The sequence below is a fragment of the Diabrotica undecimpunctata genome, chromosome 3 (assembly GCF_040954645.1).
Source record: "Diabrotica undecimpunctata isolate CICGRU chromosome 3, icDiaUnde3, whole genome shotgun sequence".
NCBI classification, from domain to species: domain Eukaryota; kingdom Metazoa; phylum Arthropoda; class Insecta; order Coleoptera; family Chrysomelidae; genus Diabrotica; species Diabrotica undecimpunctata.
The window spans coordinates 92,260,602-92,274,300 of record NC_092805.1 but is presented as its reverse complement, the minus strand read 5'-3'; the positions used below and the strand labels follow the sequence as shown (position 1 = coordinate 92,274,300).

Sequence of the window (13,699 nt, the reverse complement as noted above, 5' to 3'; positions counted from 1 at the left end):
ACACGCTCTAAATCCTTTAAAGACAATACATATTATTTTATAAAATTTCCAAAGCCTTTATTTCTTTATAAACAACGTTATTTCTTTATTAAATAAAAAATATTTATTTAACAAATATTTCTTCATAATAAACCAGATATGAACTATAATATATATTATTAAAATTAGTAGTAGTTTTTGTGGATAGGTATCTCAGAGGTTTGTATTACGGAAAGACAGACAAAATAATCAAATTATAATATTGATAAGTGGAGTATACTTATATGTTACTTACTTTGCTGGATTTCTCAAATTGTGGTGTTGACTTATTATGTTCTAATAATTTATGGTATTCCTTTAAATAAAATTCTTTTTCTTTTCGTAAGGATTCAATTTGCTGGGAAGCCTATAAAATAGAAAAACAATGTCATCGTTTTTAAATTTACATTAAGCTCATATTATTTACTGAACTGTTCAGTTAATTTAATACTTAATTTTGTGCTAGGTTGGTAAAATTTTAACACTGGCTAGAAGTACTGTACAACCATGTGCTCATAGCCAATATTGAGTGCAACTTAAAGTAAAAAATTATTCACATGCAAAATCAATGAAAACAATAAAAGAAAGGTTTAAATGTTTATTTTTTAAATTTTATAGTCGTTTATAGATTATTATATATATAAAAATGGGAAGTTTTAAAAAAAATAGTAAAGTTTTGTTTTCATGCCATTAGCATTTATTTGGTTTAAATAAGGTAATCCTCCTGTTAAAAAAGTTAATAAACACTAATTTTTACCGACTACTTTTATACTCAGTGACATTAGAAGTGTTACACCCAGAAGGAGTAATTTCTTGAACTTAATTTTTTGGCAACAGAATGACTTTATTTAAAACATGCTATCATAACAATATCAATGTTTTATCTGTTCTACTTTTTGTAAAAATAAAGTGTTATCTTCTAAATTTTTTTGTGAAGATTCCGACTTGTGAAAACCAGTTCGTATTCGCTCCATGCGTGACTGACGCGACATCTACCGCCTTCATCTGACAGTTTTGGACCTCCCAATTTGAGGTTAAACATATGTAAAATAGATACGAAATTGAAAGTTATTAATAATTAGTTTTTTAATTATATTTTTTTCAGTTTATGTACAAAATAAATTTAGTATTAAAAACTGGGTTTCTAAAAATTTATCAACTTTATCTTTTCAACCCCAAACGTAAAAGACAGGGAAAAATCTAGTACTGGCAAATCAAGTTTTTCATATGGAAGAGGATGTAATTAAAAACAATAATAGTCAAAATTATTATATAAAAGCTAAAGTCATCAGACAGGATGTAGTTACCTTGAAGCCTTATGAAATATCATCTAAGGTAAATTATTTAAATTTTTTCTATTTCAATTGCATAAATATAAAATTATGTGATTTTTACTTTTTCATATTAACAGCACGAATCCATCTTTTTCTTTTATCTAATTTATATGTACTCTTTGGAAACCTATAAAAGCTTCATTTACTATTTTTGCTATTATTAGCACAATTAAATACGTAACATGTATTTGCACCCATTTTTAATACAATTTATGCGTAAAAAGGTCCAATTTTCTCATATTTCGCCGCTACGTATGCTGGTATCGTTTCAAGGTACCCCTACCATGGTCACGCACAGAGCGAATAGAAATTTTTAGTTATTGTTCCTCAGTCTAATTGTATTCAGTGTAAGAAAATGCCTCGAGTTCGAATACACCATAATTACCACCATGTTAGCGATTTTGACAGGGGTAGAATTATTGCGTATAAAGATATGGGTTTGTCGTATCGCGAAATTGGCCGCCGTGTTAATTGTACGGCAATGACCGTTATGCATGTCTATCGTGTGTGGACAAACGAATGTAGAGGAACACAAAGAAGACCAACTGGTCAACCAAGGTGTACTACAGAGCGTCAAGATAAGCGTTTTAGATTACTAGCTCTGCGAGACCGTTTTGCTACTGCGCGTCAAATTGCTAACCCATGGTTTGAAGTAGTAGTTAGACCTGTTAGTATGCGTACACTATACCGTCGCATTCGAGCCTTTGGACTGGTTTCATTCCGCCCACGACTAGTGCTTCCTTAGACTGCAGACCACTGTCATCAACGTTTGAATTGGCGCAGAGAACGGCAGCATTGGGTAGCAGAATAGAGTAATGTAGCATTCAGTGATGAATCATGATTCTGTTTAGGAATGCATAATGGTCGTAGGATGGTAAGACGCTGCCGTGGAGAGTGACGAGATATCGGGTTTGCTGTTGAGAAGCATGTACATAGGACAGTTTTAGTAATGGTTTGGGGGGCTATTGCCCATGGTAACCGATCACCATTTGTGTTTATTCGAGGCAATACCACAGCTGCGCGTTATGTTGAAGATATCTTACAAACCACTTTACTGCCTTATCTCGACGGCCGTCGAGACGTCCTTTTTCAGCAAGACAACGCGCGTCCCCATATTGCTCATCAAACTATGGACTTTCTGCAATAAGTTGGCGTTAATGTGTTGCCACAGCCGCCCCGTGCTCCTGATTTAAATCCTATCGAACATGTATGGGATATGATGGGAAGGAGACTGTCCACTTTGCACCACCATCCACAGACTCTGGCACAGTTAATACATGAAGTTTAAGTTGCTTGGAACGAGGTGCCACAAGCAGACATCGAACATCTCATTTTGTCCATGCCTACACGTATACAGGAGTGTATTCAGCTACGGGGTCGCCAAACACATTATTAATTTTTTTTTATTACTTGTTAATAAAAATTCTTGACAACGTTATCGTTTCATTCTTGATGTAAATCTACCATGTTGCCAATAAATTAATTTCAAGAAATTATTCCTTCTGGGTGTAACACTTCTAATGTCACTGAGTATATTTTTTTTTTATTTAGAACAGTTTTTTTCTTCATAAATTTTTGCTATTTGTAGAACACATATTAATGTAATGTGACTTACTTAAAAATACTTACTTAAAATCAGAAACAAATATAATGTATTCATTTATAAATTTATTAACAAACTTTGCAATAAAATAAAATTATCTAACAATAACTATTCAAACTTGAATTATAGAACACAAATTTTATAATATTTATTTAAATTAAGTATAATAGTAATTATATAAGATTATTACAGTCTCTTTAACCATAAATATAAATATTTACAACAAACTGGTCATATACTTCCATTATTCATTTTATTTAAATTAAGGAAACGTCCACCAGTAGGTAAGAGATTTAGAGTGCTAAGACATCTGCAAACTTAATTGTTTCCAAGGAACTATATTCTTAATATTCAAAGGCGACTTGTCAATGCCACATAAAAGTGAATAGATTTTGCGGAAAAATACTGCGAAGGGGCATATTGCTTGTTGGTAAAGAGTAGCAACAATTTCAACACTTTCATTGTTCTAAAACAGTGCGATGCTGGAACTGTTAAAAATTTAATCTTTGAAAATACCTGCTTTTATCGTTTATAACATTTTGGGATTATTAATATTCCTTGATTATTATTCATTCTTCGTGATTTTCCTAATTTCCTGAGCAATTAAATTTCCGTGACTTTATTTATTGTTTAAACATGTCTAAAATGTTGGCATCAGTATCATCTACCACCATATATTGAGCATACTAAATGATTGCCTTCTTGTCTTCAATTAAGATAACGCTCATTGGTATAAATCGTGATGCCAAGAAAACATGATCGAGGAGATTTATGTAAATATAATGTATATGAAATTCTTAATGTAGCCGAGGGACAAAAGAAAAATAGAAATAGCATTGACAAGGCAGACAAGGTGTCGGCGTAAATATTCAGCTATAAAGGATATATCGGGATAAGATGGTAAAATCTGCACTCGGCTGGATTCTTATTTGTAATTGGACACTCGAAAGTAGTAATTTAGAAATTCCTTTAGCCAAACTTTAGTTCTTATAGGAGCACCAAGGATCCTCTACCACAAACAACGCGTTTAAAAAAAAATATAAATTCTGAATTTCTGAATTCTGAAATTGTTCAGTAAAATTTTCTTTCGAAAAACACATTTTTTGCGATAGGGAACTTCTAGGGTCACTTAAGGAGCTAAAAATTTGGCTAAAGGGTTTCTAAATATATAATTCCGAGTAAACAATCCCAAATAAAAGTTTCAATCATAGTGAACTTTTTTAAATCCAAATTGTTTGGCAAGGAAAAGTGCTAGGCTCTAATATAATTAACAAAAAATTTTAACAAAATTAAGACGTATTATGAATATATAGAAAAGTAAAGTATAATATAAAGCGGGAAAATATTGTGCCTGTATTACGCTGTAATATAATTATAATCATAGTAACTCTGCAACTATTAACGCGAAACTGTTCTTTTGGTATTAAAAAGAGTTAAAATTACTACTTAACAACGTCATAACTACTGCAATTGACGTATACACGAAAAAAATAGTTCTAAAAAGAATTAGAATCTTGTTTAACGCGTTTACCTGTTCTTGTCTCAAAGCCATATCTTTCTCGAGCAGCTCCCTCATCCATTTAATACAACCGCCAACTTCGCAACAACACTTTGATCCCATTTTAGGATCGTACTGCAAGCCAGGAGGTGTCGGTTTGATCTGATCTAAGTTCTCTTTAGCTTCATTCCCTACTGAATCCAGTTTAGCTGATCCTGAAAGAGCTTTTCTACAAGTTTTTTTGTGAGTTTTTGTAACCGATATTTTTTTGGTATGCGCAGATGAATCAGGTATTTGAAATCGTTGTTTCTGCAAGTTTTCTACATCAAGGCTTGCTCTCTAACCAAAAAAAAATTAATGTATAACATTGATCTAAATATTCAAGAGAGTACAAAAAATTATGAGGATATCCCATTTTACGGCATACATTTACCCTGTAAATCATAAGAACCGAATATGGATCATGTCATTGTGCGTTCTAAAATATTTGTGTAAAAAACTTTAAGAGTTTGTTTATATTAGGAAGTGTAGCTTCTAAAGTGTTTGATTTACTATCTCACTTTTCAATTCGTTTTGTCTCAGTTCCACCTATAGAATTTTTAAAAAATAATTACGCAGTTTCGAATAATGATAGACAAATTATTGGCTGCTCTTTTTACTACGCATTAAAAAAAATAAAGCACTTCAGAATCCTCGAGCGTGCGTATCGTTGTGGGGGGAATTTGACACCAGGGGTCACTTTTGGTCTGGAAGCAGAGGGAAAAAAATTGTTGGATTTTGTTGACGAAAGCTGCGAAAAAGATTAGCAGAAATGTCTGATAATTCCAGCTGAAGCGTAACAGTCATTTAAGTGCACAAATTAATACTCTCATTTAAAAAAACACCATTTAGCAGCCAAACAGAAATGGCGTTATAAGTTTTTAAAGCTAACTAAATAAAATTTAAAGTCAGTGCCGATTACATGAAAATGAGCAGAATTCTTTGTTTTGAATTCAAAAGTTTTTAAACTTAATTTAAAAACTGCCAAAACAGTTGGAAACACAATGCTGAATATTTTCTAATGGCGAACGAAGGAAATATACCTGGTTTTATTTTTAATTTGTGTTCCATATGTAATAAGTGCAATGCAGTATGTTCAGTACTCTAGTAATTAAATGATAATTAATATACTTTTTGTTCGGTTAAATTTTGTAGGTATATTTCACTAGATCAGATGTCATACGTACATATCATGATGTGCTAATAACTAAGGTAATGTCATAACATTTTTGTTTATTTTTACATTTAATTTGAGTATCATTTAATTTAAAACGAAATTTACACTTCTACTTTACCCAGCTATAAAGATATTCCACATAATTCTAGAAGTATTTGTTTAAAACCAAAATTGTTTTAATTTATATTTTTCATTTTGATATTTGCATTGTTTGGTTTGTCTATTTTGTTATTATGTTGGTATCTCTATATTAACTTTCATTTGGCTGAACTTTTTACCAGAAAGAAATAAAAATCGTTAATCAGTAGCAATTATTTATTTATTACTCTCTAATAATCTCCCTTTCTTTTGGGAAACAATAAGATAATTCTGACAGGAATGTAGAGCGACCATATAAGTTAACTGTGTTTGTTTCTCGTTCTTTTAACTATGTGTGCATTTTGGTTTGATAGAGCGGTTTAGCATATTTGTCATTCTTTTAAAATCCTTCTTAAACAAATCTTCTCATATGCCAAGTGAAGAGATTTTCTCCTCCCTCGAAAAAAACTAGGTGGCGCCCTTTATTTTCCCCCTTTCTTTTTGTACCAAATTCTGTCTTATTTTCATTGGTATGGTTTAATTCTAATTTTTTTTAATATTCCCTATATATATATATATATATATATATATATATATATATACCTATATATATATATATATATATATATATATATATATATATATATATATATATATATATATATATATATGTGTGTGTGTTTTGTAAATATTTTCTTGTTGTTGACTTCTTCTTTTAGTATTGGCAACAAGAGTTTTCTACATTCTGCTGATGGGTTTGCTACACATTTTTCTTCATTAAGTAAGATGAGAGCTGCGTCACTGTTTTTGAGGTATGTTTCATGCCCGTTTATCCTGACACTTACTAATCTTGCGGCTTCTCAGGTCTCTACAGGGTATTTTATAGATGCAGTACTGTAATCTCATTTGTGTGTTTATAGGTTTGTTTAGGGACAGAATAGATATGAGTGTATATGTTGTTTTGAATGTTGTTGTGATGTTGTACTTATTTTCTATCGTTTTCAATTTTTATGACTCTTTACATATGGTATTGTTGATATCTTTAAATCGCTTATTATGGGCGTTTCTGGATTACTTATGGTGTCGTTTTGTTAACTTTCTTCAAACTTGTGAAATTACATGTTTAACAATGATTATCTCTTGTGGCTCTATCTTCTAAATGAATGCTTTTACAAACAAATAGTAAAAGGTAATTTCATTCGATTGGCACCTCGCTGTAAATCCCATATTATACTACAAAAAAGTTATGGGGGTAAAAGATGTGGAGAAACCTTAAACCTTAAACACATAATATAAATTTTCATAAAAACAGTTTTAAACAGTTTTGGAGCAATATTAAAAATATCAGTTTTATTTTATAACCTTAACAATCCGTAACTTTTTTGGGTTCACTTTAGTATGTAGGTAAGCTAGGACAAATCGACTTATTTTCATCCCCAAAAATTGTTGTATCATTTATGACCAATCTGTTTGTCAAACCTTGTATACACTAAAGTTATATTAAATTCAATAATATCACTTACTAAATTCGAAGAAACAACTTTACTGGCTATAACATCAGATTCTAATTCAGCAATTTTTCGTTTTTGTTCTCCTGAAAGTCTTAACAATCTGTCAATTTCCATGTTTAAACTTTGTTCTAAAAAATAAAAAATACATAAACAAAAAAAATGTTTTAATAATCTAGCAATACTAAAATAGGAAGCTATTGACTAATTTTAACTGCGGACAGAACTGTCATGATTTAATGTTGAAAACTATGAATTAAATATTGATTTACCGTTGGAACTGGTTAACTTTCGGTTAACCGGTTAATATACGGGCAGAAACGGAAGTGTTATATACCGGAATCCTCTCTCACCTCGAGTACAAGTTCAGTTCACAACGCTATTGACTATGTGTACATAAGACATGGACGGATAGTCTATCCCAGCTCAACACAATTTAAGTTAATTATCAATAAATTGAAACGTACCTATCCAGCACATCACGCTGCAAGCATGTACCCTTGTGACTGGCGACACAAGTCTCTTACATCGACTTTCGGTGAGAATATACTGTACCACTAGGGCAGTGTAATCATCGGTCTAATATAAAATTAACCGACAGAGGAGAAACCGGACTTATAAGGAAGTCAAGGGACTGACCCTAGAAAGTCATGAAGAAATAAAGAAGGAACTTACAAGACCCTAACTTCCATCCAACCAGCGTCAAGAACACGTCAAGATTAAATAAAAGGCCTCCGCCATTTCATATAGTACAGGTGCCAGGCCAGGAAAAAGAGGCAAGGCGAAAGTGAAAAAACTAATGCACCTACAAGTGACAATCGAAAATCTGAATAGACTGACAAATTTCGTGCAGTGCTATAATATAATTTTAACACATAAGCAGCATATGTGACGCCCTCATCAAGTGTGTAAAATAAAATCACTGTGCAACATAATTCATACTTTCTAAAAAGAAACCAGCGAAGCGTCCAAATTGCGAAACACCCGACCAACTATAAAGACTGCAGAAAAACGCACCTAAACATGGTACGGCAACAAACTTCACTCCCTCAGAAGAAGCAGGAAACAGGACCAACCTAGACAATATACTCATGATGGCAACCTTCATGGAAATTAAGATAACTAAATTCATGGAACGGATCAACCAACAAAAGGAGCTGACCCAACAAACGACACTAGAAGAAATGGGTAAGTAAGTCTAATATCTTTTCTTTCATCCTTCTAAAAAGAAGGATCCCTCAAGAAGAAAAAAACAAGCAGAAGACCTACACATAATCCCAAAGACAAAATGACACATCCCAACCCATTAAAGATAGGAAATACAACCTATTAAATAGAATTCTATAACTACAAAAAAAAAGAAAGCAGAGAGAAAATGTAGCTCATGGGCCACCTCGTAAGAATACAGAAGATGAAAATTTCGGTGCAATGTCCATAGTTAACCAGAGAATTTAAAAAGAGTTTCTTACGTAGGTAGATCATACAGAGAAGTATCTCTACCCCTTAAGTCAGCGCGCGTGCGTGAGTGTGTGCGTACGTGTACATGTGTCTATCATCAGTCAGGGGACACGGTTGATGCGCGCTACTATTTCTGATAAAGCTATTTCTAAAACGATTAACTATGATAATTTCCATAGCATTAACTTTAAACTCATCAGAAACATTTTAAATTACTTGATTTTATTTCTATTCCATGAATAAATAATATAGAACAAGTTACATACCTGGGAAGGCATTAACTTAGAAAATATAATTTAACACAGTACAAGTTGACGCGTACATAAAAAAATGAATAAGAGTATAGTAGAGTGCTAAGAATGGTCAATAACAGGAGAAGGAGAAATATCAAACGAGGTTTGTGCCTTTGAAACTAGACTACAGAAAAAGAGGAATAAGAAAGAAAATGCTGGTTAGAAGAAATTAAGTCAGAAATTTGAGAGAAAAGCCGATAATTGTATGTCGACTAACTACTATCAAAGAAAAAAGTAATCTATTGAACTCAACTCACCTATAACTGTAAAATTATTTAGGCGGTCCATAAGTCTTTTTTTGTCGTCAGTTTCCGTTTCAAGCAGCATCTGCAAATTTTTCTTTTCAAATTTGACAGCTTCCAACTCGGAAATTAATTCCGCTTTCTCCACTTTAAGTTTGGTGACTTCCCGTTCCAATGTTTGCACTGTTACTACTGATTCGTTCATTCGATCCTGCAATCTACAAAGCTTATATTAAAACTTTAGAAAAGAATCTAATTTTGGGTTTACCGAACATCTGACTGTGTAAAAGAGGATTTTAAAAACGACTTATCGGTTTATATCGATAACGACTATCAATAAACATAACACATTTTGGGAGAAAATAAAATGAATAATAAGCATAATACAATAATTAGGGTAATAAATACGTACAATAATTATTACATGTTTTTGTGATTTAGTAAACACTAACAATATTTTTTTTGTAAAAAACTAATGAAATCCTAATTAAAAATTATAATAGGTAAAGCAATAGATAAACACGATTGGTTATTAGAAATGAACAATAAATTTACGAATAGAGTAAATCAATAAAGATTTTTTTTTTTAATTCAGAGTTATGTATTTTGGGACACTGTGTTACATTGTATTAAACTCCAGATAAACTTGGAAAAAACGCGTTTTCTTTGAGAAGAAAAAACTATTGTTTAAAATGTGCACAACTCACTTATTCATTAATATCCGTCAACTGTTAATTATGTAGTGATTATGTGGTCAGTGTGTTAGTAAAAGAACCATTTAATCAGAGCCAAAAAGAATAAAAAAATGAAAATTGATAACTCACATAAAAACGTTCTTCGAAAAAAAGTTGATCCGTTCTATATAAAGAAGGAGATTCCAGCATTGGGCAAAACATTAAACGTAATTAAAGATAATAATTTTCTTCACTTTAGCCAAGATAAGTTATACAAATTACTTAAATAAGCCGGTTTTCATATGAAAATTAAAGTAAAAAACTCATATTAAACAATGCAGAAGGAATTATTTGCTGGAGAAGGCAATATTTGTGAACAAAAAATTTAAAACAGACGGGAGACGTTTTTTTCGTTTACTGTTGAGATAAAACCTGGATTAACGAAAGTCATACTGTTTCAAAAGGATGGGTAAATAAAAATATTACAAGTTCTCGACAAATCTTTATAGAAGGATATTCAACTGGTTTAAATGCTCCCATAAAAAGGCCCGAAGAATAATAATCAAGCATAGTGGCAGCGAATATATTTTTTAATCCAATATATTGAAATTCCAGTAGATTTAATATGAAATCGTTTTATCAGCCCATGCCCAAAATCACAAACCAGGGATCAGAATCAATGTCAGAAATAACTCCATGCGACATCAAAACGGCACTTTTAGAAATGAAAAATTACAAATCCCCTGGCGATAACGGAGTAGCGATCGAGGTGATTCAAGAGTGATACAAGCTTTTCACCACTTGTATCTACCAAGGAAAAACTCCTTCTCAATGCAAAAATGCAGTCATTGTTTTATAAAAAAAAGACTGGACCCTAAGTTAGAATTTTATCAGCTTAGAGAACAAGCTGGATTTAGATCGGGATACAGGACTAACGACCACTTACTAGTGATAAAGAACCTGATAAAGAAGTCTGCAGAATACAACAAACCATTGGCACTGATATGATCGTGGACTACAAGAAAGCATTCGATACCATAAGCCATCAGAAAATGTTAAAAGCATTGACAGAATGCCGAATAGACCATCACTACACTAACATAATAAAATATATTCATCAAAATGCCACAGTTAGCGTAAGATTATCTGAAGAAGAAACAAATAAATTCTGTATACAGCGAGGAGTACGGCAAGGAGACAACGTCTCTCCAAAGTTATTCACAACGCTTTTAGAACATACTTGTGAGAACGTAGATCTGAACGAGCATGGTATCAACATAAATCGAGAGAAGCTCAGTCATTTGAGATTTGCAGATTACATCATCCTTAAACCCGATAATAAACTTACTTTAACCTGTAATTGTGGCTTATTCCCATTTAAATAGTAATTACTTTAAAATGCCACAAGAAACTAGCTTCAAAACGATATTAAAACCGATCGTAAGGATAATGTTTGAACAATTATATTACGGTTCCTTGGAGGTCGGACTAAAGATTAATATGAACAAGACCCAAATAATGACTAATCTGATGCTAAATCGAAATATTGCTGTTGATGAAAGGCATATTGTGCAGACTGCATCGTATAAGTACTTAGGACATAAAATTCGGTGGGCAGAGATAACCAGACATTTGAGCTCTCATGTCGCATATGATTAGCCTAAGCAGAGCAGAAGCATTTGGTCTTTCTGAGAGACCAAATACCAACGGAAGAAATTCGTCGTAGTAGAACAAAAACAACAGACGCCATCGAAAAAATCGCGTTGCTGAAATGGAATTGGACAGGATACGTCGCCAGATTATTAGACAACCGATAGACAAAACGTATTGTCGAGATTAGACCTTTGAGAAGAAGCACTACGCAGCAGAGGACTCACACCAACCAGATGGACTAACGACCTGAAGCCTGTTAGCAGAGACTGGATGCAAGCCGCACAAGACAGAGACAGATGGAAAGAGCTGAGGGAGACCTATGTCCAGCAGTGGACGCATACAGGTTGATGATGATGATACAAAAAGTAGCGAAAGATAACTGAACCAATGCCGTAAACCACATCACAAAAACGGGATGTAGCACTCTGTTAGTGACCGAGGAGAGAAAGCAATCGGCGATGGTTTTAATTTACTTTAATTTATTTTATTTATTTCTATTTTATTTCTATTTTTATTTATTCTATTCTATTTTATTTCTATTAGTTTCGATAATGAATGGCCAACTCATAACCGATTCGATTTAATTCGATTTGATTCAATAATCGGTTCGATTCGATAATTGGTTCTATGCGATAATCGATTCGATTCGATTTAATTTGATTTGATTCGATAATTTAATTTAATTACTTATTCTCATTGTATATCTAAATTATTTTCTTCAAATTCCGACGGTAAAACTGGCTAACTCATATCGTTTTTCATGAGCACCACAAGTGTTCAAGAAACCATTCATTATAACCCCGAGCACTTAAAACAAAACATTTTCCAACGACCAACTTTTGAGTTCTTATCTAAATTATTGCATTTCTTGAAATGGAAATGCATTTCATAATTATTTAACAAAGCTAGGGATGAACGCTTATTTCTGGTGTATTGCACACTAATTCGAAAGTATTGGGACCAGCGGCACTCATAGATACCTACAGGGGTTTGCCCATATATACACAGAATGAATCGTTGAATGAATAGTTTTTTTATTTTCAATAACATTTCTAATTTGATTCACAATCACATATTGGATTTTTCGTTATTATTTTTAATTATATTTAACCAGCTATTTTCAATACGTCCTACATAAACAGAGCCTATTTACCAAATTTTAGGAATCTAAGACTTATAATTATGACTATGACTTATCGAACAGATACGATTTCAAGATGAACCTGTCAGGTCCTTAATATTGTCCATATGATTCGGAACATGAAGCTAGACATTAGGCTAATAATAGGAACAATACAGATAGAAACTAAGCACACTAGATGTTACAAGGCAGCATTATCATATTTAATAATTTTGATTATCGTATACTTACCGTGACACTTTTTCAATATTCGTCTTCACTGTATCATTACACTGAGCTTCCACTGTCAGTGCTATTTGGTCAATGTTTTTCATCTCGTCTTCTAAAAGTTTGTTTCTCTCTGCTAAAGTAAGAGCTCGTCGCATAGCCTCATGCTGCCTGGCTAAGGCTTCTGAAATAAAAAGTAAACGGATTAAAAATAATAACAAATTGACTTGTATTAAATGAATGCGTGTGAACGAAGTGCCTAGCAGATAATTAAATGTTTTTCGAACATGGTTTAAAAATAATCGTTTAGAATACGAAGACATAAAATAAAGATAATGATAAATTATTATTTTCGTACGACGGGATACGTTTTTCGGTTTCATTATTTTTATTGTAGCGCAAACCAGCAGCAATTGCCTACTTATATTAAAATTCTTAATCTCTGGTGTAATGTTGTCAGAGATGATAGTAGTTCCCAAATATTTAAGTGTCTACAACTTATTCAATTTTCATATAGGTATGTCAAGTTAAAAGTTGTCAAAACTGACATATTTAGATTAATAACGTCAGATATTTCAAACTACGATCATTTTGTTAACTTTTATAATGAACATAATATTAACACATTTAAATGATAGCTGACTACATTCACATAAAAAAGTCTAAGGAAGTTATTGTAATAATATTAATTGCTATTTGGTTTCTTAGTGGTGACAACACCCCAAATGAACTTAATTCCAACCTAGAAGAAATTTGGAACTTCAAATTCAGCAAAG

General features: G+C 32.2%; 1 protein-coding gene across 4 annotated transcripts in view; it reads right to left on the bottom strand.

Moving 5' to 3' along the window:
- Nucleotides 1-13,699, bottom strand: part of Cep135 (Centrosomal protein 135kDa) — a 218,125-nt gene that overhangs the window by 178,696 nt on the left and 25,730 nt on the right. For 3 of the 4 annotated variants that reach the window (XM_072526296.1, XM_072526297.1, XM_072526298.1), the window contains exons 6-10: nucleotides 12,948-13,107; nucleotides 9,264-9,466; nucleotides 7,271-7,386; nucleotides 4,487-4,792; nucleotides 275-385 (exon numbers count right to left, since the gene is read on the bottom strand). In XM_072526296.1, the coding sequence (XP_072382397.1) occupies nucleotides 275-385; nucleotides 4,487-4,792; nucleotides 7,271-7,386; nucleotides 9,264-9,466; nucleotides 12,948-13,107 (896 nt within the window). The remainder of the gene's footprint in view (nucleotides 1-274; nucleotides 386-4,486; nucleotides 4,793-7,270; nucleotides 7,387-9,263; nucleotides 9,467-12,947; nucleotides 13,108-13,699) is intronic. The other variant, XM_072526299.1, reaches the window with a different exon arrangement.